Raw genomic sequence first — 27664 nt, 5'->3', positions numbered from 1 at the left:
GCCTGGCTCCAGAGCAGAGGGGCTCCAGCCCTTGGGGCATCTCTGTGGCTTCCTCTGGACTGTTACAAGATGCCCACATCCCTCTCATGCTGGAGGCCCCAGAGCTGGGTGCAGTACTCCAGGTGTGGTCTCCAGGATGCATTCAGGGCTGTTTGCTTTCCTTTCTACTGTCTTGGAATCATCAGACTTGAAGACTTCTGCTGTAGGAAGGCTGGTGCAAATCCCCTTGGAGGCAAGAGAAACAGCTTATTGAAACTACAACCCAACAGCTCAGGAAGAACAAATCCAGCACAGGAAAGATGTGCCAGCATGGGAAAAGCTCTGTTTGAATTCAGTGTGATATTTGTACAGGAACAGATTGGTGTAAACTGGCCTTGAGCACCTTCATGATGAGAATTAGTGGAAGGTTCTCACTGAGTAGAGGACTAAAGAGCTCAAGGGGAGCTTGAAGAATGAGGTTCCAGAGAGAACTTGTACAGGTTGGCTGTGAGAGCAGGAGACTGGCTCAGCAACCTGGCAGCCCTTGCCCAGGTCTGAATAGCCAGTGCTTGAGAGAACACTTGGTATGAAAAGTACCTCCAAGCCAGGGAAGCATGCCTGACTTTCCCACACACTATTGTTTCTCAAGTGTAGTGATAAAAAAACCCTGAATTTTCTGAAGTAGACCCTGGAGAAGTTGCAACATGGAAAAACAGTCTCCAGACAGCAAGCAGACCTTCTTGGGAGTTCTTTTTTCCCTCATGGCACAGCCTGGTGCAGTGCTCAGGCTGAATTGGCTGCTCCCTCCCCAGGGAAAGGACTCCTTGATGCCTTCCCCAGTTTCTCCTCCACCCCACTGGCCTGGATCCTGAGCCATGTGACTGTCACATTCAGCAGGAGCTCCTTCCTCCTGAAATTATCTGCAGTAAAACATCCTTGCTGCCCCTGATGAGCTGGCTCTGAGCAAGAACCAGCCCCTTCTTCCAGCATGACTGCCTCAGGGTTTGCTCTGAGGATCACAGGGCTCTTGCCTTCCTCCCTGCCCTGCTTTAGCAGATCTGATCTTGTCAGGGACAGAGCTCTTGGGCTCCAGGTGGGGGCTTGTGGTGCTGGTGTGCCTGGGAGCCCTCTCCTTTTCTCTTGCTTCCCTAGGTGTTGAGTTTCCACTTCAACCCCTTCTCTGTTTGGTTCTGATGGGCCAGCAGGTCCTGAGCACATCACTTCAGGGTCTCCTTTTGGGGCAAAAGAGGAGCATTTGTGTCTGGGATAGCAGAGCACTGGCCTCCAGGCACAGATGGGGCAGGGGGAGTGTGCAGCCAGTGATGGTGACTGCAGGGCCAGGGAGGAGGCAGAGATGGAAACCAAGCAGTGCTGTGCCCTGCAGAGCCAGCTTGGGCAGTGGAGCTTGCTGTGCTGCACAAGGATTTTATGTTAATTGTCACAGCATGGGGTACAGTGAAAAGAATATTTAAGCACACCTTTAGTGTGCTTAAAAGTGCTGCAGAAACCTTTTTTGCTCTTGGACTCCTGTTTTTTTTCTTCTTGGCTTCCAGGTCTCAGTCATTGCAGCAGAGCTGGCTGGCTGATCTCAGCTGTTTGAGCAGCTGTGACTGTTCTGGCTGCTGTGAGCAAATGCAAACTATTCCAAGAGTGATCACAGAGGGGAGAAGGAGCTGTGGTGGTGCTTCCTGATCCAGCCAGGAAGAAGCAGTGTCAAGATCATTCCTGATGTCCTCATATGCCAGTGATTTAAACTGTTTCTGAAAGTGTGGCTTGCCAAACCCTTCCCAGACAGTGTGATAAAATGCTTCCATCTTGCAGCAAAGCTGCAGCCCTAAAGAAATTATGAATATTGTTGAGTTCAGCTTAGGCAGGTGGTTTGAGGAGCTGCTGTTTCTCCTGTTCAGGGCTTCTTAGTATGCAGGAAGGTGGTGGATTTTTGGCAGCTCAGCAGACTCAGGTGTAGATTGAGCCCTCCCTTATGGCTCTTTTGGTTACAACAAATGCCTCACCTGCCTTGGGTCATTCAGACAGGATTGCCCAGCTGCTGGAGGAGCCTGCCCTGCCTGCAAAATACTTATCAAAAGCTCAGTGATAAATACCCCCAATGCTGGGAAGAGGTTTGGCAGCAGGGTGTCCATGAGCCAGTGTCAGAGGTGCCAGCTGGAAAGCCACGATAAATGGAGATGTGAAAGAGCAGGCAGGAGACAGAGTGTTCTGGTTCCTGTCAGCACTGGACTTTCTGGTTAAGGTTTATTTCATCCTGTGGGACAGAAAATTCACTCTGAGGGGCTCTTCAGCCTTCTTCAGCAGCAGCCTTTTTCCGTCAGTGGAGAATATCAGCAAGTGACACTTTCCTGGCCACCCTGTCACCTGCCTGCCTTGGGCTGAGGTCCTTGGCAGTTGTGCAAGTGTTCCTAGCAGCTCCTTGTGTGCTGGAAGCCCCTAAAGCCATCTGGGAAGTCTTTTTGGACAAGCCTGCTTTGCATTGAGAGTGTGCAAGCTGATTTTCTCTTACCTTTAAAAGCTTTTTGCTTATAAACCTGGTCCAAACCTGCTGCAAGCAGGCAGAGATGATATTTCCCCATCACCACCTCAGTTACATGGACAGATCTTTGTGTAAGCTCCTGCTGGAAGCAAATTTGGGTTTTGGCAGAGTAAGTGTCCACATGTGCTGCTGGATACAATAACTGGTGCTCTGTCTGTGTTCCTTGTTCACTATGGGAGGCACTCATGTGGAAATTTCTGTCGCTGGCTGCTGAGGGTTGTGCCAATCCCAGTAGTGTGGAACAAAACCAGAGTGGCAACGAACTCTGAAAATCCAACTGTGAAAAGACCCCAGATGGATCTGGGGATGAGTCCAGTCAGCTTCTGCCTACACAGAAGCTGTAGGCAGACTGAGGAGGAAAAGAAGGAAGGATTTTGGAGGCTTGTGAGGGCTCCAGGTCTCCTTGGTCTGAGAAGCTGAGCGTGGAGCTTTTCACTCCATACTGTGGGAACCTGGGGTACATAATGGTACAAAAGGGCTTTGTGAAACTAAAAATTGAAAGCTGTGGAGATAATACGGTGTTGACAACCATCTAAGCACTTAGAGAACAAATTAGGCTGCAAATGGGAAACTGTTCATTTGTTGAGTTGGGGAAATTAAAATTCTGTGCGCGTTATTCCAAAGGAGACTTTAAAAAAGCCTGACAGATCTTACTTGGAACTGTGTGCAGAGCTGGAGCCAGCCCCCTCCCTGTGCAGGGCTGAGTGCTGTTCTCTCTGGGGCAGCAATGGCAGTGACAGTGCATTTGGGATGCATGCTCTGGAAACGTGGTGTCTGCAGCATGCCAGTGCTCCTTGGAAGCTGTGTGAGGTTCTCTGAAGCACCAGGAGCTGGCCAGGGGTTGAGCAGCCTTCTTGCTGCCCCTGCTGAGCTGCAGCACAGCTGGGCTCCATACCCAGCTGGGCAGGATGGGGATGGAGCAAGGCAAGGGCACCTTGGCCTTTGAGAAGCTCTCCTGGACAGTCTGCACTCCAAATGTGGGTGCTGGAGCCATGGAGGCTCTAAATGTGGATATTGGAGCCATGGTGTGGCTTGGAGGCTCAGCTGGCAGACAAAGGATCATGTTTTACATTTAGAAATCATGATCTTGACCTTCTATCCTGCTGAGAAATTAGGGGTGTGTTTTTGCTCAAGTTTTATCCTTATTCCTATTCAAAGAAGATCCAAGCAGAAGCTGCCAGAAAGTTTAAAAACTCTCTCCTCCTCAGGCATATTCCTGGCAGAAATAATCGTCACAAACTAGGTCTTGGGTCTGTTTTTCTTGGCTGAAGGAACTTGTCCATCCAGAAATGAAGCAAGTAGACTTTATTTATCTTGCTGGCCATTTGTGTTGGAAGGGGCTCATCAAACCCTTTGCTTTGTTTTTTCCTGACTGTCATTAATTCTCACACACAGCCATGGAAGCTGGAAATCAAAACAAATAGAGGAAAAATTAAAAGAAAGCACAGAGTCTTCTTTTTTTTTTTTTTATATGCAATTATAATGTGATGTATCCTGCTAGTAGGTATTTCCAGATTGGGTCCTTGAGAAGCAGTATCTTTGGTTTTGTGGCATTTTTTAATTACAGAAAATCATTACTTCCTTCTTACTTTTCCTCTCTAAATCTTGGAGAAACTGATCCTTTTGTCCTCCAAAACAAAAAAAAACTCCACTTCTTTTGATTATGAAGTTTCTGGACTGTCCTAGAAATGGGGCTACAAAAAATTACAGACTCTAGGTAGGAGCTCCAGACTTTCCTTGAAGGAAACTGAAGATGCTTCCCCCCCACCCCACAGATATTTCTGCCATTATGTAAACTCACTTCAGGTCCTACAAACAACCTCAAACCCAGACTTTGAAGGGCTTGCTCTTTGTGTTGGAGTGTCAAACATCAAGCCAACCCATCTGGCTTGGCTTTTGTGCCCTCTGCCCTTCTGTTTTTGTGCATTTGAGCCTTTCTGTGGGGGTACAAGTGCAGATGTGGAGATGCTGGAGGGCCAGCAAGGACAGAAAAAACAAACTTCACCTGGAGAGGGACTGCCTGGGCTGGAAGCAGTGGGCAGGGAGGCTGGGGGTGCAGCTCAAGAATCAGAATTGTTCTTCAAGGAAGCATCTGAATTGTTATAAAATTATAAAATTGTTCAGGCTTTGAGAGCTGCTTATTTCAGAGGAGCTGAGGGAAAGGCAGACAAGGTCGAGGCACACCCAGAGCGTTCCGGGAACGGCTGCTGCTCCATGAGGGGGGAGCAGTGCTAGTGCCAGCTCCACATGTGACTTCATTATGAGGATTCAGGTGCCTTTGTGGCCCAGATGCCAGTTTATCATTCCTGTGTGCTTCACATTTCATGTTAATGGGGATTTTTTTGTAAATTAGAGGTATATCATCCACAGAGCTTCTGCACAGGCTGCTCTCAGTTCAGCACAGGGGCTGGCAGCAGCAGGGACTGTACAGCTGGGGTTTGGGAGGACTGGGTAGCTTGTGCTTCCCATCTGTGTAGCACACCTTTCATTTCAGTAAGCAAAGGTACAGGAGGCTGCTCCAGGTCCCTGACTCATCCCAGGGCTGATGCTGGGAGTGTCTCAGCTCTCTCCTTCCCTCTGCTCAGTCCATAGAGAGGACTGGGCTGAAAGCTGACACTTTCCTTTGCCAGTTTAAGATCTCTGCCTATGCTGGGGCTTTGCTATAGGGGATGGCTGTTCCTGGAGGATGCCCCTGGTTCAGGGAAAGCTGATTCTGCAGAGCCTGGTGCTCAATGGTGTGGTTTGGTTTGCCCTTAGCCTTGCTGCTGCTGGGTTCCCTTTCATCCAGCACTGCCTTCCCAGCTGGGTTCCTCCTCTCTCAGCACAGCATCATCTCCTCCTCCCTAGTTCCCATTCCAGGCATCTTGTACTGTGATTCTGCCAAGTCAGCTTGGAGTGCCTGTTGTCACTTGGAATGTCCTTTATTGCAAAGAAGAGTGACAAGAAGTCAGAAAAATAATGGGAGGGTTGCAGAAAGGCTCTGCTGAGGACAATTCTATAAATGCTGTCTGTGCCCAACTGGTGCCAAGCAGCAGCTCCTGACTTGTGTGCCTGCGGGGCCAGGCACAGCCTACTTTCCTTGTGTCTGTCCTCAGAAATACTCAGATTCAAGAGAAGCTCATTTGCTGGGAGATGCTGTGGACCTGAGTGATGGCCAACAGCCTGGCCATGCTCCTGGGTCCTGCCAGCCTCCTTGGGGTGAGATGGAGACTCCTCAGAGCTGTCCCTTGTCTTTCCTGCCTTGAGTCGTGCCTGTGCTGCTGCCAGCACCACGTGCTGCACCTCAGGAGGTGACTGGGAAGCAAGTCATGGATGAGGTGTTCAGGGACAGTGGATGTCAACGTGAGGATGCTGTAGGTACCTCTGGCCTGCTCTCTGCCAGTGTGGCAGTGACAGTGAGAAACACCTTCAGTGAAGTCAGGATGGATCCCAGTCCTGAGAGCTCAGTCTGCGGAGATACTGTGGTGCTTATCAGCATTATTCATCTCCTTCCTTGTCAGCAAAGGACTCACAGTGACACAGGTTCTGGTGAAGAGGGATGTGCTTGAAAATTCCTTCCTGTCCTACTGCCACCTCCCCATTGACTGCAGCTGCCAGTAAGGGGATAGAAAAAAGGTGTGTTTGTGCCTCAGCAAGTTTGTATCAGAGTTGTGACAGGAGAAAGGTGTGTTTTGCTCCTCCAGTACAGCCACCAAGGCAGTTCCTCCTCCTCTGTAGAGACTACAGCTTTGGAAATTATTTGGCAGATACCAGAGCCAAAACAGGATTAAAATGTTCCCTACTGACCTGGGACTGCATTAGCACAGCCCCGTTGTCTCAATTTTTGCACTATCAGCACACAAATGGTGTGGCTGGAGCAATGTTCTGTCCCTTTGCTTTTTGGTTTCTGCATGTGAGGGTCGTGTCAGGGGTGTCCTGCCCTGCTATGGAACTTCCTGACTGCTTCTGATTGTCTTCCACCAGGGAATTCTCTTGGTGTACGACATCACTAATCGCTGGTCCTTTGATGGGATAGACCGATGGATAAAGGAAATAGATGAGGTGAGTGAATGGAGGAACCCATGCAATGATCCACAGCAGAGACATGGGGAGGGATCACCCAAGGTGTTACCTGACATGGGGACAGCTCTGCTGTGGAGGGGACACGATGGTAGTGCAGTCATAAGTGGAGCAAAGCAATAAATGTCTGCCCTCCATCTCTTTGTAAATCTGGAGTAGTAGGGAGATGGCTCAGGAATGGTCAAGAAAAGACAGGAAAGTTCTCTTAGAAATGAATGGACTGGGAAAGTTCCCTCAGAAATGGGAGGTGACAAATGAGTTGTCCCCACCACAGAGAGGTGCTGCTGGGCAGTCCCTCAGCCACAGGGCAGCTTCTGTTTATTTTCCCCTCGCTGCTATTGCAGCTAAGCAAATGCTGGGTGTAGCCATGATTTCCTCACCCCTTTCCTTGCTGCAGCACGCCCCAGGTGTGCCCCGGATCCTGGTGGGGAACAGGCTGCACCTGGCCTTCAAGCGGCAGGTGCCCACGGAGCAGGCGCGCGCCTACGCCGAGAAGAACTGCATGACCTTCTTCGAGGTGAGCCCCCTGTGCAACTTCAACGTCATCGAGTCCTTCACGGAGCTGTCCCGCATCGTCCTCATGCGCCACGGCATGGAGAAGATCTGGAGACCCAACCGAGGTCAGTGGGCAGGAGGGGAGCTTGGGGGGGCCCTGGGGCTGCCTGGGTGGGAGCTGTGGGAGCTGCACCCTCCAGACATGGGGGAATCCCTCAGGCCAGGCAAGCTGAAGCTGAGCCAGGAGCTGCCTGTGCTGGTGTAGGGACGGGCAGCTCCAGAGGGCAGCTCAGCATGTCTGGGAGCTGCAGTGCTCTGGGGCGTCCTCTGCCTTTCCACTTACTCTGGATGAGGCTGAGGGCAAATAAGCTCCCACATTGAAAGTACTTCAATCAAACATTTGTGTGGGATAAATCCAAGTGTAAGCACCTCACTCCTTTCCCTTGCCTGAGCCTGTCTTTGTTTTGGATGGAAGCAGTGTGCCCAAGGAGCTGAAAGGGACTAATCTCATCCCTGCTGTCAGCATGCAGCAGTGGGCTGGGTTATTCCATATATCCAGGCATGTGTGCCACAAGGAGGGAAACCACAAGCAGATTCCATGTTATGTCTCAGCCTGTTGAGTTTGAAGCAGAATAATCTCACTTCCCACATTATTCCTGGCTGGAGGTAGCAGTGTGTCCCACTGCAGTCTGAGCAGCAGCAGATCTGTGTTTGTGGGGTGTCCTGCTCTCATATGGACCTTCAGCCCCTGCTCAGCAGGATGAGAAAATCCTCTTTGCCAGCCCCAGTCACCAAATTTTCTGCCTGGGCTCCTGTCCCCAACCTGGCTGCTGTGCCATGGTCTGCAGGTCACAGGGATGGTGGGCAGGGATGGGCTGAATGCACAGACCTTTCCTGCATCTTTTCCAGAGGATTTGAGACTGCAGAGTGCCTCCTTGGGAATGGAAAGGTCAAAAGGAAATGGCCTCAAACTGTGCCAGAGGAGATTTAGATTAGACATTAAGGGAAATTTCCTCACAAAAAGGGTAGTCAGGCACTTAAACAGGCTGTCCAGGGCAGTGGTGGAGTCACCTTCCCTGAAGGTGTTCAAAAATAATGCAGATGTGGCACTTGGGGACATGGTTTAGTGGAGGCATTGGCAGTGCTGGGGGAATGGTTGAACTGAATGGTCTTAGAAGGCCTTTCTAACTGAAATGGTTCTGTGATTCCATGAACGGGAGCTCCCTAGCAGGGAGTGGGGATCGGCCTGCTCGGGAATGGCAGCGTGGCTTTGGCAGGCAGGAGGATAACGAGTGCCCTCGTGTGGCCCCTGGCTGGGAATTCCCGGCAGGGAGAGGGACTTCCCAAGGCAGGCAGGCTCACAGGGTGCAGGCTGAGCTGGGAGGATGCTGGAAACCCGGACGGGCAGAGTGATGTTCTGAGTGCTCTGGCTTGCTGGGGTCTATGCGCCCTGGGGTTCAGCAGATCCCAGCTGACACTGTCCTGTTCCAGGACTTGCTGACCCTGTTGCCTCTTTGCCAGGCATGCCCTGGTTGCCAGAGGATGGGGTGAGAAGCCAAGTGTCTGTCAGGAATGTGAGCCAGGCTCTGCCAGCCCCGGGTGCTGAGAGCAGGGCTGGCAGTGCCTAACCCTGTGTTCACACCAAAGCTGGTGTCTGGCAAAGCACCAACCTCCAACAGCAAAGCTCACCTTGATTTCCCAAGCTTTTGTGCTAAACACCCTGCTCCCTGCTCCCACTCCTGTGCAGTCATTACTGACATGACTCCCTGAGGAGCTGGAGCTGTGCAGTGTAAGGAATGGTTGTGGGGAAGGGCAGCCCAGGAGCTCTCCTGGCCCTTGACCGTGTGATCCTTTGTCCCCGCAGTGTTCAGCTTACAGGACCTGTGCTGCCGAGCCATCGTGTCCTGCACCCCGGTGCACCTCATTGACAAGCTGCCCTTGCCCGTCACCATCAAGAGCCACCTGAAATCCTTCTCCATGGCCAACGGCATGAACGCCGTGATGATGCACGGCCGCTCCTATTCCCTGGCCAGCAGCGGGGGCGGCAGCAGCAGCAAAGGGAACAGCTTGAAGAGATCCAAATCCATCCGGCCGCCCCAGAGCCCCCCACAGAACTGCTCGCGCAACAACTGCAAGATCTCTTAGCAGGATGGGCACCCCGAGCTTCTGTCGGATCCGCGCCCGCCCGCCCGTGTACAGCTGTTTGCACACTGAACCCTTCTCCGCTGGATCCTTGCAGATGGGCCACGGTTGCTTTTCCAATGGCACGCACGAGCGTTAGGAATGTGCTCACGTTTTGGCTTGGCATAGGAAGAAGCATGGTGCCGGCTGGATCCCGCAGCGCTGGCGGGGAGAGGATCTGCCAAGTGACCCTCCAAGAATGCTTTGGGCTTTGCCTCTTGGCCTGGGGTGGAAAATTCAGCAGCTGCCGGGTTAGGGAGGGGGGAAGGGGAAAGAAAGCTCATCCAGTCTCAATGGAGCAATGGATTTAATGGAAGATTGAGAGGCTTAAGGGAGTAGGCAAGGAGAGTCTGTGCTGCAACTTTAACTCTTGGCCTCCTGAACAGATTGCTGGTGCAATAGTGGTCATTGGATGTAGACAAAAAGAAGCAGGGACGGGGGACTAATGACAGTTTTCACCAGGATGTTAACCTGCTGTTGCCAAAAAAAACATAAAACAAGGCAAGAGGTGGCCAATTGGAAAGGGGAAGGCAGCGCTCCGTTTGCTGCCTTCACTTATTTATGTAAATATATACATATATATAAATATCACTTGTTTTTTAAGGGTTTTTTTAAGAAGCAGTCAGGGAAAATTTTATGCAGCCATGTAAATACAAGCACTGGATTGACTTTCCCAGTGTCAGCAAAGGGGACAAGTGGAGGATTTTCCAATGAAAACACATAAATGCTTTAAGAGACTTTCCCTCACCTCTGGGCTCGTGCTGGTGCTTTTAAATACTACATGTGCAGAAGGAAAGGATGATTGGCATGGAACATGCCCCAAGCTGCTCTATTCCTACCATTCACTAGAACCTGTGAGTGCTGAAGGCAGGGTGGGATGGCAGTGCTTGGAGAAGCAGAGCAGCGAGGCCAGGGTCCTGGGGGGTTGGAGTGCTTTGGCAGGCAGGAGGAAGAGGCAGCTCTGGGGTCAGACTGAGGCCTTGCTCACTTTGTGCTTTCTCATCGGGGATTTGGGAGCAGGGGGTGGAAGCATTGTGCCTAAAGCAGGGGAAAAATGTTGAAATTTTGTCCCTTATTGTTGCAAAGTCTCATCCATCGCTTCTAGTGCCCTCTGTCCATGACAGCTCCTGGATCCTGGCTGCTTCCAGCTTTGCTTTCCCAAAGATGCTGCCTGAGCTCGTGCTGCTGTGGCTCCTCCTGGATGAAAGTGGGAAAGGACAGAAGTGGCTCTTCCCACTGGAGCATGAAGGAGCAGGGACTGGGAAGGTGGAAGGTTGGGATGAGGAAATGGCCATCTCCAGGTCCCTCAGTGGCAAAATCACCTGGCTCTTGGAGCAGTCCCAGGAGACTGGGAGAGCAAACTGCTTTGCTCCATGGCATGGCTCCTGGATCTTGGAGGGGAAATAGCTTGGGATGGATCTTCTGTCGAGCAAGTGCACCTGCCTCTCTGGCTTTGTTCCACAGCTGACCTGTGCTGGAAATTCACCTGCAAACTGAGAAATAGCACTCAGCCCTTATCCCAAAAGCTAAGGGAGCCTGGCAGTGGGGCTGGGCTTTGGTGGCAGGTTCTCATAGGTGGCCAGGGTGTGTAGACTGTGAGTAGGGTGGTAGTAAGTGAAGTATACAGTGCTGCCATCTCCTCCTGGGATCAGCTTGCTCTGCTCCCCCTTTCCAGGCAGCCTGGGGCACTGTGTGGGCAGGATGAAGCCGCTGCAGCTCCGGCGTGGCTGACGGACCCGCTGTGTCCAGGCAGCAGGGACAGCAGGGACACGTCCCCCTGTGGGGACACCGCTTCCCTCCCTCCCAAGCCGACCTAGGGGGTGCCAGAGGCTTCCCCCTCCCCTCCCTGCAGAGCCCAGCATGGGCAGGTCTCTTGGCTCAGCTCTCTCGTGCTTTATCACCCAGCTCAAGTGAGCGAGGACAGAATTAAACCCCAGGCAGGTGGAGGGGGAGAGGAATCCTTTGAAGGGATGCTTTGGCTCGAGAGCAAAGCCGCAGCCGGGCTGTCCCGGTGGCACGAAGGCCGGGGGATTTGGAGAACCTGTCTGGATGGCTGGCACCTGTTTCCCATCACTTAACAGGCAGCAGAAGACAATCGCTGGCTCAGCAGCACAGGGATATACGGCCAACAGGTGACCGGCACCGCCAAGGGCGGCTCCTCCAGGATCACCCCCGGCCCGGCCGGTGTGCGGGACACAGAGGGAGAAAGGGATCCTTCCTGGAACCACCAAGCTGCTGCATGGCTCAAAACTTGCTGTACCTCTGCTTTGGTTTGGCTGTGCCACGTGTGCCACCTCCCCACGCTGTTTCCCTGTGGTTGGTTTAGGTTTTGTCACCCTGTGAAGTCTCGCAGATCCTGTCTGGAATGGGGATGGAAGATTTTCCTGGAGTGATTGCCCGGCAACAAACTTTTTTTATTTTTTAATTTAAAAGGAAAAGATTCTTGCATCTGATGTCAACACTAGTCTGTAGCTGCTCTCCAACACTTGTACCATTCCTGAGTTGGGTTTTTTTGGACTATCCTTTTATTTTTTTATTCCTTTGTACAGTCAGTGTTGTTTAACTGATTCTACATGGTTATGTTTTGTATAAATTAAAGTCTTTTTGTTTGTTTTGAACTGCCAGTTGAAAGGAGAAGTATTCGTTTTTGTGTGGGCTGGAAAGAGGCTGAAGGGGAAAAGGTGGTGGTTTTGCCCATGCATGGGGATTTGGGACTGTTTGTGTTACAGGTGTATATTCCCATTTCCAGGTCATCCACAAAATAACTTGAATTACATTTTCTGGGGAGCCATGATTCCTGTTCTGTTGATGCAGAAATCTGCAGAAATCTACAGAAATCTGTTCTTGATTCTCACAGAACCACTGATTTGGGGTAGTGGAGCCCTAAGGAAACACAAACTCATCTCCAACAGGGCTGGTCCCGTAGGTGGCTGCAGGAAGCCACACTCTCCAGCAGTTTGCCAGGAGTTGTGCCCAGTCCCTGCTCCACAGGGCAGGACAAGTACAGTCAAACCCTAAATCCCTTCTCTGGGTCTGGGTGATCCTGAGGGAGCAGAGAGTGCTGTGGCAGCCCAGACTGGAGCAAGCTGGAAGCCATCCTGGGACAAATGGGACTGAAAGGGAGAGGATGCTGCAGGGAGCTCGGAGCACCAGTGTCACACCAGAGTGGCCTTTGGAGGCACCAGGAGCCCCAGAGAAAGGGGATTTGATCCTGGGGTGGAGGGAGACTTCTTGTCTGATCCCCTTCTCCCAGCCCACCTCCCCTTGACCTCCCTTTTCCCTTGCCTTCTCACTTCCCTAGGATCAGATTTTCCACTTCGTACCAGACTGGCCACGCTTGTTTTAACAGCTTAAGTAGTAATTGCTGGGGCTGGGAGGGGGCAGGGGGAAATGAGATCGTGTCTGCAGCCTGGAAAACCCTGGAGCTAAGGTGAAAGCCTGGTCAGGGAAGAGTCACACAGGCCTTTTTTTTCCTCTTTTTCTTCAGGGGGTTCTGGAAGTGTCTGTTCCCTCTCCCAGGGCCGAAACAAAGGCTGTGTGTGGTTTCAGGTGGGGTCGGGACAGCCGGAGCCCATTAGGGCGGAGCAGCGGGGGCTGCGGGGCCGCAGCTGTGCCTGGGAAGAGCCGGGCAGGAAAACACTGCACAGCCTGAGCCGGGTGGGAAGGCTGGGAGAGCTTCAAGGCTCTCTGCTCCTCGGAGAAAGGAGGGAGCAGGTTGCTCTGGCATGATTCAGGGCTTTGGTCACTGAGTGTGTTTCTCCGCACTCACCTTTCTGATGAGAGGTTTCTTGGGTTGGTCCCACTGTCCCACATAGGCTGGGAAGAGGTGGTGACCTTCATACAACTGCAAGATGCTTGAAAATGAGGGTGCAGCTGCCCACGGGTGCATTGGAGGGGCAGGAGCCTGCTGGGTTCTGGGAGCAGGGATAGGTGGCACGGCACCCTTCCCTCCAGGACACAGTGCTGGGCCAATTCCTTGTCTTGGAGGGAGAAGATGAACCATAAAATCCTCATCTGTGTCTGGGATCTTTGAAAGTGACCCAAAAAAATCCCTGTTCTAGGGTGCAGTTGGTGCCTAGACACATGGAGGTGAACATCTGGGAACTGTTGAGATGGTGGAATTTCTGTGGGCTTGGTCAGGGTGGGAAGAGTTGCTTTGTCGTTCACCTTCAGCTGAAGAAGCACTAAAAGAGGCTGGGTCAGGGTCCCAAGGTGTGGGTGAGGATTTCCAGTTGTTGGGAGCTGCTTTTCCAGCCATGCAGCAGCTGCCATTCTTCCATCCAGCCTTGCACCACTGAGGTGAAGGTTCCTGGCTTGTCCTTGCAGCTTCTGATCTTGGGAGCACAGGCATGAGGCACCTTAGGCTCCAGTGTGACACGTGCCATCCTCTGGCACTCCTCCTCTGGCTGTGGAAAGGAGCAGTGGGACAAGAACCAACCCAGAGCCTGGCACTGGCATTATGCTGTGACCACACAGAGCTCAGACATGGCTATGGGCAGAAGTTGGGCTCCAGGTCTTGTTCCCCTTTCCCTCCTGCACCAGTTCCCCTGGAAGGACCCTGGGACACCCCAAAGTGGCCCTGTGCCTCTGGGACCAAGGTGCTGTGCATCTGCCATGTTCCTTCCCAGCTGGAATTCGTGGGTTTGTGGATCAGGGAGTGCCTGGGGCCAGCTGGGTCAGTCTGGGGCTTTCAGGCTGCCAGGGCATGCAGGGTACAGGCCCTGGCAGCTCCTGCCTGGGCTGGCCTGATGCAATTCCCTGTTTGCAGAACATCAGCCTCCCCTGAGTGTCCCAGGGCAGGGTAACCCTCCCTCAGCATCTGCAGCTGGATGGACCCTTGGGAGCCACCTTGGCTGTGGAATGGGATTCAGGGCACAGCCATGGACACGCTGCAGCCCTCCATGCATGGCCATGGCCAGCTGGTGACAGACCTGGCTGTGCTTTGGGGTTTGGGTCCCAGAGAGCCCCAGGATCACCATGGGCAGCCCAGAGGCAGCAGCAGTGCTGTGTGCTGGTGGCACAGGTGGCACGGGTGGCACGGTGGTCACAGCACTGTCAGTGCTGCTGGCTGGAGGTCACTGTGCCAGAGCATTGTGGTGCACCCTGCTCACACCAGCGTGGGGGTGCTGAGGGTCCCCCGAATCACCGGGTCTAGGGTGAAAAGGGCTTCCCCAAGGAGCCACAGACTGGGGGAGCACCAAACCATTCCATGTGAAAGCAGCTCTGGAGTGGGGCTGGGTTGGGTCACCCCCACCACAAAAAAAAACCCCAACAAAAAAGGGAAAGGGCTCCCACCGGTTTTTTTGTCCTGTCCACCACGTGCTCCCCAAGAGGGGAGAACGGAGGTGCTGAGCTGCTCCCCGGGGCAAAACGCCCTGGGGTTTGCTGTTTCACAGGGGCTGCAAACCCCCCTCAGGGCTGAGGCTCTCACCAGAGCCGGAAGAGTTAATGCTCCCAAAATGCCATTAAATGTTCCTGCTGCAGGTCAGTCTCCATCGGGGATTAGGGGGATCTGGCCTGGGAGCCGGGGCCGGCTCCTGCCAGCTCTGGGCTGGTGCGGGACGTGCTGGTTGAGCCCCAGCACAACGTGCCGGGGTCTGGTGCGGCTCAGGAAACATCCTGGCTGTAAATCACCGGGGAGGGAGGGCTGGGAGCCCCTCCGGGGGGCCTGGGTGGGCACCCACCCCGCCAGGCCAGACACGGTCCTGTGCCCGCAGCACGGCACGGGTGGGATGCGGGCTGGAAAGCCGGGATGGATCCGTGCCGCTGTCCCGCTCCCGGCACCTTCGGCTGCGGGGCCGGTGGTGCCCGAGATGCGGTGCTGGGTGAGGGCGCCCGGGCCCGCCGGGTCCCGCCGTGGGCTCCGTGGGCTCCGCGTCCCTCCCGCCGGCCGCCCCGTCCGAGGGGACCGCAGGCTCCGGCTCTTTTCTCATCCTGCAGGAATTCGGCTCCGTGGGCCGGGCGGGTTTCTGTGTGCGCCCCCCCGCCCCCCCTTTCACTCTCCCTCTTTGGAGACTTTCTGCATTCTGCCTTTGATCTCCCCCCGTGTTTGCCCAGGGATCGCCGGGCTCGCCGGGGTTAGAGGCTGAGGTCAGCGCCTTTCCCATTCCAAACACCCAGAAACATCAGTGGGAAGGGAGGGGACTCAGATTACAACCTTCCCGTCCTCCCCTTCCACCCCACTCGCCCCGCTGGCCGTGCCGGGGATGGACTGAGCCCCGAGAGCCGCCCGCCACTGCCGCCGCGTCCCCGAGAGCCGACCGCGATGGATGGAGGCGGCGGGCGGCATCGCCGGTGCTCCGGCGGGCGCCGGGTGTGCTGAGGGACAGAGGTTTGGTCCTCTCCTCCTACTCTTTGTCCCCCCGCCCGCCTTCTCCCTCATCCCGTCCGTCCTGAATGTGATTTACCCCGAGCCCTCGCCAGCGAGCCGGGCCGGCGGCGCGGGGCGGCCGCGATGGCTCCTCGGGGCAGAGGCGGGCGCGGGGCCCGCGGGCAGCGGGCGGGCCGGCAGCGGGGCCCGCTGCGCATCGCGCTGCTCCTGCCCGTGCTGGCGGCGGCGGCCGGGCTCAGCCTGCAGCCGGGCAGGATGCGGCACCTGGGCGTGTGCCCCAACCAGCTGAACCCCAACCTGTGGGTGGATGCCCAGAGCACCTGCGAGCGGGAGTGCCAGGCCGACCAGGTGAGCGAGGGGGCTGCGGCGGTAACGGGGTTTGGGGGGCATCCCCAGGCAGCCGAAGGAGATGCTTTGGGGTGTGGTGTGGGTCCTGTGCTGGGTGGCACAGCCGGTTCAGTTGTTTGAGAGCAACGGGCTCTGCAGCCCTGCTGCAGCTTTGCCCCCTAAGACCCTCCTGTCTGCTGGGCTCCCCTGTTGTCCACAGGCAGAGAAACTGCTTGTTGCCCCCTCGTGTCACCCCCTCAGACTGTGTCCCATGGTCAGAACATCCTTGTGCACCCCCAGGGTGCTTCCACCCTGTCAAAGGGCTGGCTGGGATGAAGGGAATGGGTGTGCTGGGACACGGACCCCATCAGCCCGAGAACAGAATCCTCTCCCAGATTTCCCCTGGGGGCCGGAGCCCACCCACGGACCGGGCTGTCCATTCCAGAGAGCCCTGGCTCCACCAGGCTGAGCAGGGGTAACCCCACCCCGCTTAGGGCTGTCTGAACCCCGAGGGGAGACTCCTTCACAATTCATCTGTTGGTCCTGCCTCCCCTCGGCCAGCAAAAGCTGAGAAGGGCAAGTTGCTCTCTGCTGTGAGGAGAAGGGACCATCATCATCACTGCGGTGCACCCCAAAACATCCTGGGGGTGCTGAGGGTGGGCTGGGGCTGGGATAGCTGTGCCGGGGAGCTCTGGCTCTGGCCGGAGCCCAGCGATGCTGAAAATGCACGGGGCTGCGCGGGGGACACCTGCCCACCCCAAAGTCCCACAGGGGTGGGAACAGCACCCACAGCCCCAGCACAGCGGTGACCTCCACGTCCCCCCCCAATCTCTTCTCCCTCCCCGGGCAGGACTGCGAAGACTTTGAGAAATGCTGCACCAACGTGTGTGGGCTGCGGAGCTGCGTGGCCGCTCGCTTTGCCGACGGCAGCGTCCCGGCGCTGGCGCTGGCGCCCGCAGCGTCCTGCGAGAGCTTCGTGTGCGCGCAGCAGGGCTCCGACTGCGACATCTGGGACGGGCAGCCCGTGTGCAAGTGCAAGGACCGCTGCGAGAAGGAGCCCAACTTCACTTGCGCCTCCGACGGCCTCACCTACTACAACAAGTGCTACATGGACGCCGAGGCGTGTCTGCGCGGCACCCGCCTCACCACCGTGCCCTGCAAGCACATCTTCACCTGGCCCGACACCAGCCCCGTGCCGCAGGAGACCACGGCGCGCCCCACGCCGGGCGCGGGCCCCGAGCTGCCGGTGCCGCCCGCGCTCTACACCAACCCCTTCCACCAGTCCGTGCGCGCCGGCGGCACCGTCAGCTTCCGCTGCGACGTGAGCGGCCGCCCGCAGCCCGACATCACCTGGGAGAAGCAGAGCGAGCGGGAGGAGAACTTCATCATGCGGCCGGACCAGATGTACGGCAACGTGGTGGTCACCAACATCGGCCAGCTGGTCATCTACAACGCCCGCTACGAGGACGCCGGCATCTACACCTGCACGGCCCGCAACGCCGCCGGGCTGCTCCGCGCCGACTTCCCGCTGTCGGTGCTCCGGCGGGAGCCGGGGGGGACCCCGCGGAGCGGCAGCCCCCAGCCCTTCCCCAGCGCCGAGTGCCTGAAGGAGCCGGACCGGCGGCGCTGCGAGCCCACGGAGGTGCGCTGGCATTTCGATGCCAAGCAGGGCTCCTGCCTGACCTTCCGCTACGGCGGCTGCGGGGCCAACAGGAACCACTTCGAGACGTACGAGGAGTGCCGAGCCGCCTGCCTGGGCAGCGCCCGCCCCACCTGCCTCCTGCCCATGGTGCAGGGGCCCTGCCAGAACTGGGAGCCGCGCTGGGCGTACAACCACCTGCTGAAGCAGTGCCACTCCTTCGTCTATGGCGGCTGCGAGGGCAACACCAACAACTTTGAGAGCAAGGAGACCTGCGAGGACGTGTGCCCCTTCCCCAAGAGCCTGCAGTGCAAGGCCTGCCGCCTGAAGAGCAAGATGGTGCTGAGCCTCTGCCGCAGCGACTTCGCCATCGTGGGGCGGCTCATGGAGATCGTGGAGGACCAGGACTCCGGCATAGCCCGCTTCGCCCTCGAGGACGTCCTCAAGGATGAGAAGATGGGCCTCAAGTTCTTCAACATCAAGTACCTGGAGGTGACCCTGACCGACATGGACTGGAGCTGCCCCTGCCCCAACATGACGGCGGAGGACGGGCCCCTGATCATCATGGGCGAGGTGCACGACGGAATGGCCACGCTGGACCCCAGCAGCTACGTCCGGGCCGCCAACGACAAACGGGTGAAGAAGATCTATGAGCTGATGGAGAAGAAAACCTGCGACCTCCTGAACCGCTTCCAGGACTAGGGGAGTCAGGATGTGCTGACAGGGGGAGCTGCAGACACAGCATGAGGGGGCAGCCTGAGGGAGCCCCCGTACCAGTGCCTGTGTCTAGAGGTTACCACTGTCAGGTAGTTCTCCCCTCACCCCGTGCTGAGCCCCAGACCAGCTCCCACCTCCGCTGTAATTTATCTGCTGCATGTTCCCCCACCATGTGACCCCTACCCCAGCCTGTCCAGAAGCAATGGAGAACTGGGTTGGGCTGCAGAGGGGTGGGAGACCTGCTGGGAACACCCCACCCATAAAATCTTCCCACTTCACCAAAGCCTCTGGGCCCAGTGTAACACCCCTGGGTGCTGGACCTGACCCTTCATTGGTGCTGGAGTTGGAACTGGGGACACACCCACCCCCAGTGTTTGTGCTGAAAACATCAGGGAGCTGCTGGGGTGCGGGGGGCAAAGCCACAGAGTTTATTGGGGGGACAACAGCACAATCCTGAGGAAAGGGGGAAGGGAGACACCATTGGCACAGCATCCTCCGAGGAAATGGAGCAAGGAGTCTCCCCCATGCCCAGGGGTGTTGTCCCCCCCCCACACCTGTGGCCCCTGTGGCAGCTGTGCTGGGTCCTGTGGCCCAGGCTGCGGCACCCCACTGCAAAGGGAGCCCCAAAGGCACCAGGGCAGATGGACCCTGCCCAGCCAAGCCAGCCCCAGCTGGGTGAGCGGGGCTCTGCCCCATCACTGCTGTCCCCAGCCCCAGCGGCAGCCACGGCGGGACAGTGACACCCTGCAGGAGGCAGCAGTGGGGACAGCAGTGCCGGGAGGAGCTGGCAGTGCCGGCAGGGCTGGTTACAGCTTGCGGAAGATCAGGCTCTTGTTGTTGGCCGGCATGTCCACCTGGAAGCACAGAGCCGGGCTCAGAGGTGCCCAGCAGCACGGGCAGCCCCGGGCCCAGCACGTACCATCCTCTGCAGGCTCAGCCCCGGGCCCAGCACGTACCATCCTCTCCAGGCTCAGCCCGTTGGCCTCGGCCAGCTCCCGCAGCATTGCCGTGTCCCGCAGCCCCCAGGCGGGATTGCTGCGGGAGGAGCCGGGGGTCACACCCGGGACACCCAGAGCAGGCCCCGGCTGGGGGCTGCCCTCAGGCCTGGCTTATCTTGAAGGACCACGCTGGGAGGGAGCTTCCTGCAGCTGCAGGGGTGGGACACAGAGGACAGGATGGGCCCCAGGAGCTCCCAGCCCCGTCCTACCTCTGCCTCAGGCTGCGATCAAAGTCCACGTTGCTCTGGGGGCTGATGAGGCCGTCCACGGCGTAGGGCTGGTGGGACACAGCTGGAGCTGCAGGCAGGAACCCCCCTGTGCCCCCCAGTCCCCTGCCACGGGCTGCCCCCCCCACCAAGCACAGAAGCCAAGCGGGAAGAGACACGGCCCTCAAGGAGTCCTGTCCCCCTCTGCAGGCACCCCAGACCCTGCTTTGGATAAGGTGAGGGAGGACAGGACCTGCCTCCTCCAAAACTGCCCCTTTCAGTGCTCAGCATGTGCCCCAAAAGGCAGAGACCCCCCAAAAGCCAAGCCCCTGCATTTCCCAGCTCCCTCCCTAAGCCATGAGCGGAGCTGCCCCCCAGTATCTGCTCTGGCACCCTGCAGCCCCCAGGATGCTCCTGCACCAGGACAGGGGACCCACCCCATAGGTGAAGAGCACACCTCCAGGCTTCAGCAGCACCCCGGCACCCCTGAACAGGCCCTGGGGGACGAGAGAGGTGGGGACAGGTCAGGGGGCTGGGGACACCCCCGGGAGCCCCCCCTGAGCAGGGACAGGGGCTGGGGAGGGCGCTCACCTCGGTGCAGCGCAGCTCTGAGATGTGCATCATGTTGATGCTGACCAGCAGGTCCAGGCTGGCGGGCTGGGTGCCCCCCCAGGTCTCCCAGCCCTGGGACACGTCCAGCAGGATGGGGGGCAGCAGGTTGGGCAGCCCCGTGGCCTCCACGTAGGCAGCGATGCTGTGGGCACCAAGCCCAGCTCAAGGCCGGCCGGGTGCCCCTGCAGCCGCTGCAGACAGGGACAGAGCCCTGCACGGACCCTCAGGAGAGGCAAAACACCCACAGGGATGTGGGTCCAGCACAGCCTGGGGGTCCTTACCCCGCCCTCTGCTTCCAGCTGCCACACGGAGAACTGGAAGCACCTGGACAACCAGCAGCATGGGGATGCACAGGCCCCAGGGCCCAACCTCGCCAAGTTTGGGGCACTCTCCCCTTGTGGGGAACCCCCTTGGCACCACTGCACCAGCACCTCCTGATTTTGGTGTTATTTACACCCTTTCTGGCACATTCACCACCGAGGTCTCAGCTCCTGCAGCCTCCCAGCCTGGAGATTATTTTTACCCAGGGTGGTGGGTGCTGCTGGGTGGGCAGCACAAAACTCCTCCAGGACAGGGGCTGGTTCCAGCATCTCCCCAACAGGCTTTTTTTTTTTTTTTTTTTTTTTTCTACAGTGGAAAGCTGGATTTTGGGGGTTTTCTGGGAAAAAATAAAGTCCTGAGCTGGGGAGCATGGGTTGTTTGGGAGTTGCATATTGGGGATCTATTGAAAAAAATATAGTGAGTATTGACCTGGGGAGCCTGGGCTGGGCAAGAGCTGAATATTGTGGTTTGCCGGGAAAAAATAAAGCGTCAAGCCAGGGAGCCTGGACTGTCCAAGGGGGTCTTTGCTGTGAAAAAATACACATTAATCTCATCTGAGAGCAGGATATTGGGGTTTTCCTGGAAAGAGTACAGTACTGAGCAGGGGAGCTTGAGCTGCTGGAGAGTTGGCTATTGGAGTTTTTCCTGAAAAAATAAAATAATGTGGAGCCTGAGCCCACTGTTGAGTGGGTCTTTTCTGGGAAAAAAATATGTATCCAGTTATTCCAAGAGCTGGATATTGGGGTTTTCCTGGAGGGAGCAAAGCCCTAAGCAGGAGAGCCAGGCCTTCGGGAGAATTAGATATTGGGGTTTTCCCCAAATCCCCAAACGGAATAAAATAAATAAAGAAAAAACAAAACGGGGAGCAGGGAACCGAGGCCGCGGTGCATGGCCCGAGGGAGGGGCTGCAGGCGGTGCCCCCGGAGTGCTTCGGGCTCCCCCGTCCCCCCGGGACCCCCGGCCCCGCTCACCTGCGCAGCGCCCGCGGGTCGATGTCCGAGGGCTGCCAGCGCATCTGCGGCAGCGCCCGCGCGAAGTGCGCGGCGTGGAGCCCCGAGCCCGCGCCCACCTCCAGCACCCGCAGCGCGCCCGGCCCCGCGCACTCCCGCAGCACCGCCAGGATCGGGCCCTTGTTCCGCTCCGCCGCCGCCGGGACCTGCATGGCCGGGACCTGCATGGCCGGGACCTGCATGGCCGGGACCTGCATGGCCGGGACCTGCATGGCCGGGCCGGGGGGGAAGCGCGGCCGCGGCACCGCCCCGCGCCGCGGGAGGAGCAACGCACGGCGGGGAGGGGAAAGGCGCAGCGGCCGCCCTGAGTCGTTGAGATTTTCTAAGCCTTCTGATGCTTACATTCTTGTAGTAAACTTTCACACACACTTTCTGTAAATAACTTATTGTTTCGCATTCTTTTATGGAGGAGGAGAAATTTGATGGACTGTGGGTTTGTCCGGTGTCGTTGGAGAGGTGGCACAGTCACCGTCCAATTCACTGTCATTTTTGGAAAACTGTGAATGTTGGAGTCAGAAAACAAACTCCCCCTTTTCTTCGCCCTGAGAGCAGCGGTGCTGGCGTGTTTCGTGCCCTGTGGCGACATCGAGCAAGACAAAAAGTAACTGCGCCGCCCGGGAATCGAACCCGGGTCGCAAGAATGGGAATCTTGCATGATACCACTACACCAGCGGCGCGGCCGGGAGCGCTTCTGCCCCGCTGCCCCTCGGTGTCGCCGCCCCCGCGGGGACCCCCGGCCCCGGCCCAGCCGCTCCCCCAGCACCGGCACCCCCCAAAAGGGACAAAGTGAGGCTCTGCGCGGACACCCCAGGGAAACGGGGCCGGGGGGGAACCAGCCCCCCTCTTCCGCGGCAGCTGTCAGTGGTGATGGAGGTCCGGAGGCATCCATCTGGAGCACAGGGATTAGGGGTTCAGCCCTCCCCAGCATGGAAAGGCTCAGGGATGCGCCAACAGGCGCTTAGAAACCCCGGGCAGATCCGGAGGAAACTGAGGCACAGCCCCCAGCACGTTACAAGGCGGGTGACAGCCACTGGTGGCATCCCGTGGGTCAGGGGTGTATTTAGGCACAGTAACAGGGTTGGGGGTGGCAGCAGTGGATGCACACCCACGCAGGCCCCACGCGTGCCCGGCACCCACCAAGGGCCAGGCGAGGCCGGGCTTTTATGGGAGGTACCCTCCTACAGCCCTCCCTCTCCAGCCTCTACCGGGGCAACGTGGCGGAAAGGCAAAGGTCACCTTCGTGGGGTGGCTTTGCAGCCCCCGGAGCCTCCGGGAGACCCCAGTGTGTTTGTCACACGGCCTCTCCCCAAAATTCTGGGTGCTGTAGCCAGCCACGGGGGCGGCCGGTGGACACTGTGGGGTGGCGGGGGACCAGCTCGGGGTCGTGTCCTGGGTCTGCACCTCCTGCCACGTGGGGACACCTTGGCGGAACCTCCCGCTCCAAAGATCACCGTGCTGGCGGGGACGCGGCTGCCCACCCGGCTCCCTGCGCTGTCCCCGTGGGGTGGTACCTCAGCCCCTGCCTCTGCACCCCTTCACTTTTCCCTGCCCGGGTCCTTTGTGTCCCAGGAATGACCCCTATCTGTCCCCTGTGTGTGCCGGGGCTCCAGTGTCCCGTGTCCCGAATGTCCCCGTGCGGGTCCCCGCCGAGTTTGCCGTGACTCCCGTGTCCCCTGCGCGCCTGTGCCATCTTGTGTCCCACGTGCCTGCTGTGCCCTCTCCCCTACTTCAGCCCCGCATGGTCCAATGTCCCTTCTGCGCGTTCCGTGTGTCCTGTGCGAGTCTCCCGCATGTCCCCTCTGTGTCCCATGGAAGTCCCCACATGTGCTCGCAGCATGTGCCCCGCTTGTTCCTGCATCCTGTGTGTCCCCGTAAATCCACACGCGTGCTGCCGATGTATCCCGTGCGCGTCCCCTGTGTGTCCCCACAAGGCAGACACGTCTCTTGCACAGCACACACGTGTCGCGCGTGTCCCCGCACGCCTCCCACCGATCTGTGTCCCCCCCCGACCCGTCCCGCGGGTGTCCCCCGCTCCCCCCGGGCTCTGGGCGCCGTCTCCGCGTCCCCCTCGCTCCCTGCGCGTTCCCCTTTAAGCGCGGGGGCGTGTCGGAGCCGGGGGGGCCCGGCCCTGCCTGCTTAAGGCCCCGGCGAGGGGCACCTGCGGCACTCGAGAGGGCGGCGGGGCCGTGGGCCGGGGCCCGCACCATGTACACGCTGACGCGGGGCCCCAGCAAGCTCGCCACGCAGCGGCGCACAGGTACCGGGGGGCGCGGGGCCGGGGCCGCGGGGGCTCCGTCCCGCCCGGCCGCGCTGACGCCCCGCGCTCCCCGCAGGTCCCACGCAGCAGGCGGTGGAGAGCAGCAAGCTGGGCGAGTTCCGGGGGCGAGCGCAGCCCGGCCTGTGGCCCCCGGCCAGGTGAGCGCCGGTGACCTTGGCGGGGAGCGGCGCGGGGCGGCCGGGCCTGACCTTGAAGGGAACGGGAATGGGACCGGGACGGCCGGGCCGGACGCGGGACGGGGGCCCGGGGGCTCCGCTCGGTGCCGCTCGGCCCGGGGGTCTCGGCGGTGCTCGCGCGTCCCGCGGAGCGCCGGGCACGCCTGGGCTCGGTGCCCGGAGCCGTGGCCGCCCCGCGTCGGGGACGCGCCGGGGTGGCCGCCCCCCCCTCCTGCCCACGGGCCGTCCCCAAACCCGCGGGCAGTGGGACCGGCGGGGTCACGCCAAGGAGGCGGCGCGGGGGGGTCCCGGTGCGGGCAGAGCCGGGGCCGGGCTGGTCCAGCCCCTCCGCCGGCGGCCCCGATTGCACGAAGCGGGCGGCGGGGCCAGCGCCGGTCCCGCCCGCCTTGGCCGCGCCGCGCACCCCCGGGGGCCGCGGAGCCCACGCGGAGCCGGCGCTCCCCTCTGCCCCGAAAGCCGGGCGGCACTTTCTGGTGAATACCAGTGTCCCGCAGCAGCACCCGGAGCTGTTGGCAGGGTGCTGTGGGGTATTCCAGGGGCTGGGAGGTGCGGATGGGATCCCTACAGAGACTCTTTCCCCACTGGAGGCCGGGAGTCACAGCGCACCCAGACAGGGTAGTGGGACCCCACTGGTTCTGCACGTCCTCTCCAGCTCCAAGAAATGAGCTCCCCCTTACCCCCCAGTTCCTCTCCTTCCCAGGACCCCTGGAATTCACTGGAGTGGCTTCTCCACACTTGCCCTCCTCCCTGCCCCAGGCTGTGGCGGCTTGAGAGTCGCTGCCCTCCCCAGCCCCTGCCTGCAGATCTGCAGGAGCTGCCTCCTCCCAGTCCCTCCTGCCCTCCAGTCCCACTCCTAGGGCCCCTTAGACTTTGCCCTGCGAGGAACGTGGCTGTTGCAAGCGTGTCCTGCCCTAGAGCTGGGCAGAAAAACCAAAATGCTGGAGTTTGCATTGAATGTGCTCCCAGGTCTCATCCCAAGTCTTGCCTTTAGCTCTGGTGGGTGTTGGTGCATCTGGGCAGGGAGTGGTTGAAGTGCCCCTCACCAGAGGGGATCCCAGCTCTTAGGAAGCCTGACCTGCTCCCACTTTTCAGAGTGTAACATCCCAGTCCTGGGACACCTTGTGTGCCCCATGCTGGGGCCAGAGCTGTTCCTGTGAACCTGGGTGTTTGATCTGCAGAGGATGGCACATCCCCTGTCCAGTACCTGACTGAATTTCACTTCCATTTCCTGATATTCCTGCACTTTTGGTGGCAGATTCTTTATCTTAGGGACTACACTTGGTACTAGATTGGAGGATGGGAAGGAGATGGGCAGCTGGGGCTTTTCCCCAGGGAGGCTCCCTTGCACCCCTCCTGTGTCAGAATCCCCTGTCCCTGGGGCTGGGTCCCTTTCCATTGCAGTCCTTGGGGACAGGGCAGGGTGGCTGCAGCTGTGGGTGAGTGTGTGCCCTGTGGGGACACAGTTCAGGACACCTGAACCACCCCAGTTCTTGCTGGGGTGGGCAGAGCTGCCTGTGCCCTCACCTCCCCCTTGCTTCCCTCCCTCCACAGCCCAGCACAGAAACTCGTCTTCAACAGAGTGAATGGCAAGAGGCCCCCACTGCTGCTGCAGCAGATCTCAGCCCCTGAAGAATGTTACACGCTGGCCCACGAGGAGAACGTCCGCTTTGTCTATGAAGGTGAGGGCACAGGGTCCCTGGGGCAGCAGCCAGGGGAGCTGGAGCACGTGGAGCCCCTCCCCAGCACCTGCCCCGTGCTGGGGACAGGCACGGAGTCCCCAGCCTGGGCACTTCCCTCCTTTCCCGCCTCCCGCTCCTGTCCCGCAGCCCCCTGCCCTGCGAGCCGGTCCCAAACCCACCCGGCCTCGTTCCCTCCCCAGCCTGGCAGCAGGTAGAGCAGCAGCTGGACAGCAGCCGGAGCGGGGACAGCGCCTGCGGCCCCGTGCAGTACGTGGAGAAAACCCCCAACCCCGGACTCAAAAGTGAGTGGCAGTGGTTGTGGCCCTTTGGGGTGCATCAGGCTCGGGGTGCAGGGAGGGGCTGTGGGCTCAGCCTGCAGCTGAACGGGGCTGTAGTGGAAGGAGGAGGAGGATTCCAGTGCTGGATGTGCCAGAGGGGCTGGATGGGTCTGTCCTGCTGGTGCTGGGGGCACAGCTGTCCCCAGGCACTGGGGTGGGGATGTCCCACTGCATCCCTTGCATGTTCCACTGTGTTGCTGACTCCTCTGGGATTCAGGCCCTCTCCTGCCACCAAGGGGTTCAGCATCATGCTGGAGAGAGAGGAGCTGCCTGTGGAAACCTGCTTCTTCTGGGGCCAGCAGGACCAATTGGGCTCGGGGACAACACTTGTCTGGTGGCACCTGGAGTCAGCAGCCTTTGCGCTCTCACAGCAGCTGAGAGCTCCCCAAGGAAGAGAATGTCCCTGTAGATCCAATCTGGCCTTTTGGGGACACGGCACAGGGGTGGAGGAGACCTGGGGGTGTCATTAGATTGGAGATCAGGAAAGGTTCTTGCCCCAGAGGGTGCTGGCACTGCCCAGGCTCCCCAGGGAATGGGCACAGCCCCGGGGCTGCCAGAGCTCCAGGAGAGCTTGGACAGGGATGTCCAGGGTGGGATTGTTGGGGTGTCTGTGCAGGGCCAGGAGCTGGGCTGGGTGATTCCTGTGGATCCCTTCCAGCTGAGGATATTCTGTGATTCCATGGTTATTTTTTCTGGGGTTTGGAAGGGGCACCCAGAGCTCTGCTCCTGCTCCAGCTGTTCCCCTCTCTCCCTCCCCTCTTTCTCAGACTTCGTTCCCATCGACCTGGAGGATTGGTGGGCACAGCAATTTCTGGCCAAAATCGAGAACAGCTCATAAAAGGGAAGAAAAGGTTGCCTTTGGTTTCTTTCTAAGAGAAACGAAGCTGCGAGCACCTGGTGACAGCCCAGCATCGGAGGCGTTTTTGAAGCGTTTTTGAGACGCCCGAGGTGGAGCGAGCCAGCCCCGAGCACCGGACCACAGCCATGCCCGGCCCCGCGCCCTCCCCGTGCCCGGCACAGGAGCAGCGTGCAGCCCCAGCCAGGATTCCTTAAGTGCCAGTTCTCGGCCTGCTGCGGCTCCTGCAGCCTCCAGCTCCAGGGACACTGCGGTGCCACGCTGGGGACAGGGAGCGGCTCCCCCTGCGGCCGCGGGAGGCCAGGGGGTGCTGCAGCAGCACCGCCAGACAATAAAGCGCTGAAACTGCCCGTGGAGCCGCGCCTGTGCCGGGGGGAACAGGGGAAGCAGGGGCTGCAGCGCCGTGCCCCTGGAGAGGGGATGCTCCCAGCTGACCCGTGGCTCCTCTGGATCCAAGGGCTTGGAGCTCCTCTCCCTTGCAGCTGCATCCTTGCCCCGATGCTGCCTCATCTCCCGGGGCTCAGCAGGGGCTGCTGCTGTCTTAGGTGATGTTTGGGATTGGGGGGCATATGGGAATCTGCAAGGGGGGCTGAGCACCCTGGCTGTGCTCCAGAGCTGTGCTGCAGCATGTAGGTGGGCAAAGCTGCAGGAATGGCAGGGCCAGGGCCAGCTGCCCACTGCCATGGAGGCCAAAAGGCTCCAGGTCTCCCCCTCACTGTGGCTGTTTGGGAGAGCTGAGAGGGGATAGTTGTGGCTACCTGAAGTAAAGAGAATGGGGACCCCACCTTCTGCTTCTACAAAAAAAACTCCTCAGCTGATGGGCTTTTCAAGCCAGACTGAGCTCTTCTCCTTCTGGTTTGTAGGACACCCCTCTACCCCCATGCCCTTCTGCCCAGGCAGAGAGCAGAAGACCA

At 58.6% G+C, this 27664-nt stretch overlaps 4 protein-coding genes and 1 non-coding gene across 6 annotated transcripts in view; 3 read left to right on the top strand and 2 right to left on the bottom strand.

The window, feature by feature from the left end:
• RAB40C (RAB40C, member RAS oncogene family) overlaps positions 1–11874 on the top strand; it is a 35935-nt gene extending 24061 nt beyond the window's left edge. Inside the window, exons 4-6 of the mRNA XM_058815866.1 lie at positions 6491–6568; positions 6984–7206; positions 8946–11874. Coding sequence (XP_058671849.1) covers positions 6491–6568; positions 6984–7206; positions 8946–9226 — 582 coding nt within the window. The 3' untranslated portion in view covers positions 9227–11874. The remainder of the gene's footprint in view (positions 1–6490; positions 6569–6983; positions 7207–8945) is intronic.
• Positions 11875–15716: 3842 nt separating this feature from the next.
• Positions 15717–18261, top strand: WFIKKN1 (WAP, follistatin/kazal, immunoglobulin, kunitz and netrin domain containing 1). The gene is made up of 2 exons (XM_058816291.1): positions 15717–15941; positions 16771–18261. The coding sequence occupies exons 1-2, from the start codon at positions 15717–15719 to the stop codon at positions 18259–18261; spliced, it is 1716 nt and encodes a 571-aa protein (XP_058672274.1).
• Positions 18262–18840: 579 nt separating this feature from the next.
• On the bottom strand, positions 18841–21575 carry METTL26 (methyltransferase like 26). Of its 2 annotated transcripts, XM_058816166.1 has the most exons (6): positions 21385–21575; positions 20072–20234; positions 19918–19977; positions 19484–19551; positions 19233–19311; positions 18841–19130 (listed from the first exon to the last, which is right to left on the bottom strand). In XM_058816166.1, the coding sequence occupies exons 1-6, from the start codon at positions 21573–21575 to the stop codon at positions 19083–19085; spliced, it is 609 nt and encodes a 202-aa protein (XP_058672149.1). In that variant the 3' UTR covers positions 18841–19082. The 2 variants fall into 2 exon arrangements, with proteins under 2 accessions (XP_058672149.1, XP_058672151.1); XM_058816168.1 differs by lacking the exon at positions 19918–19977.
• A 454-nt stretch (positions 21576–22029) lies between these two features.
• TRNAG-CCC (transfer RNA glycine (anticodon CCC)) lies at positions 22030–22100 on the bottom strand. Its single transcript has one exon. It is a non-coding gene; the product is annotated as a tRNA-Gly (tRNA).
• Positions 22101–23580: 1480 nt separating this feature from the next.
• On the top strand, positions 23581–27100 carry MCRIP2 (MAPK regulated corepressor interacting protein 2). The gene is made up of 5 exons (XM_058816216.1): positions 23581–23680; positions 23757–23838; positions 25429–25556; positions 25757–25858; positions 26662–27100. Exons 1-5 carry the CDS (start codon positions 23629–23631, stop codon positions 26730–26732), a joined length of 435 nt encoding a protein of 144 aa, XP_058672199.1. The 5' UTR covers positions 23581–23628; the 3' UTR covers positions 26733–27100.
• Positions 27101–27664: the final 564 nt, after the last annotated feature.

This window comes from Ammospiza caudacuta, chromosome 17 (assembly GCF_027887145.1).
Source record: "Ammospiza caudacuta isolate bAmmCau1 chromosome 17, bAmmCau1.pri, whole genome shotgun sequence".
Classification (NCBI taxonomy): Eukaryota; Metazoa; Chordata; class Aves; order Passeriformes; family Passerellidae; genus Ammospiza; species Ammospiza caudacuta.
Note: the sequence above shows the minus strand (reverse complement) of the source record. Positions and strands in the feature narration are given on the sequence as shown.

Coding starts and splice junctions, on each gene's coding strand:
- WFIKKN1 (XM_058816291.1), top strand. CDS start 15,717: ATGGCTCCTCGGGGCAGAGGCGGGCGCGGGGCCCGCGGGCAGCGGGCG. Junction 15,942..16,770: donor GGGAGTGCCAGGCCGACCAG/GTGAGCGAGGGG, acceptor CTCCCCGGGCAG/GACTGCGAAGACTTTGAGAA.
- METTL26 (XM_058816166.1), bottom strand. CDS start 21,575: ATGCAGGTCCCGGCGGCGGCGGAGCGGAACAAGGGCCCGATCCTGGCG. Junction 19,552..19,917: donor GTGTGCTCTTCACCTATGGG/GTGGGTCCCCTG, acceptor GTGTCCCACCAG/CCCTACGCCGTGGACGGCCT. Junction 19,131..19,232: donor GGCTGAGCCTGGAGAGGATG/GTACGTGCTGGG, acceptor CTGTGCTTCCAG/GTGGACATGCCGGCCAACAA.
- MCRIP2 (XM_058816216.1), top strand. CDS start 23,629: ATGTACACGCTGACGCGGGGCCCCAGCAAGCTCGCCACGCAGCGGCGC. Junction 23,681..23,756: donor CGCCACGCAGCGGCGCACAG/GTACCGGGGGGC, acceptor CGCTCCCCGCAG/GTCCCACGCAGCAGGCGGTG. Junction 25,557..25,756: donor CGTCCGCTTTGTCTATGAAG/GTGAGGGCACAG, acceptor TTCCCTCCCCAG/CCTGGCAGCAGGTAGAGCAG.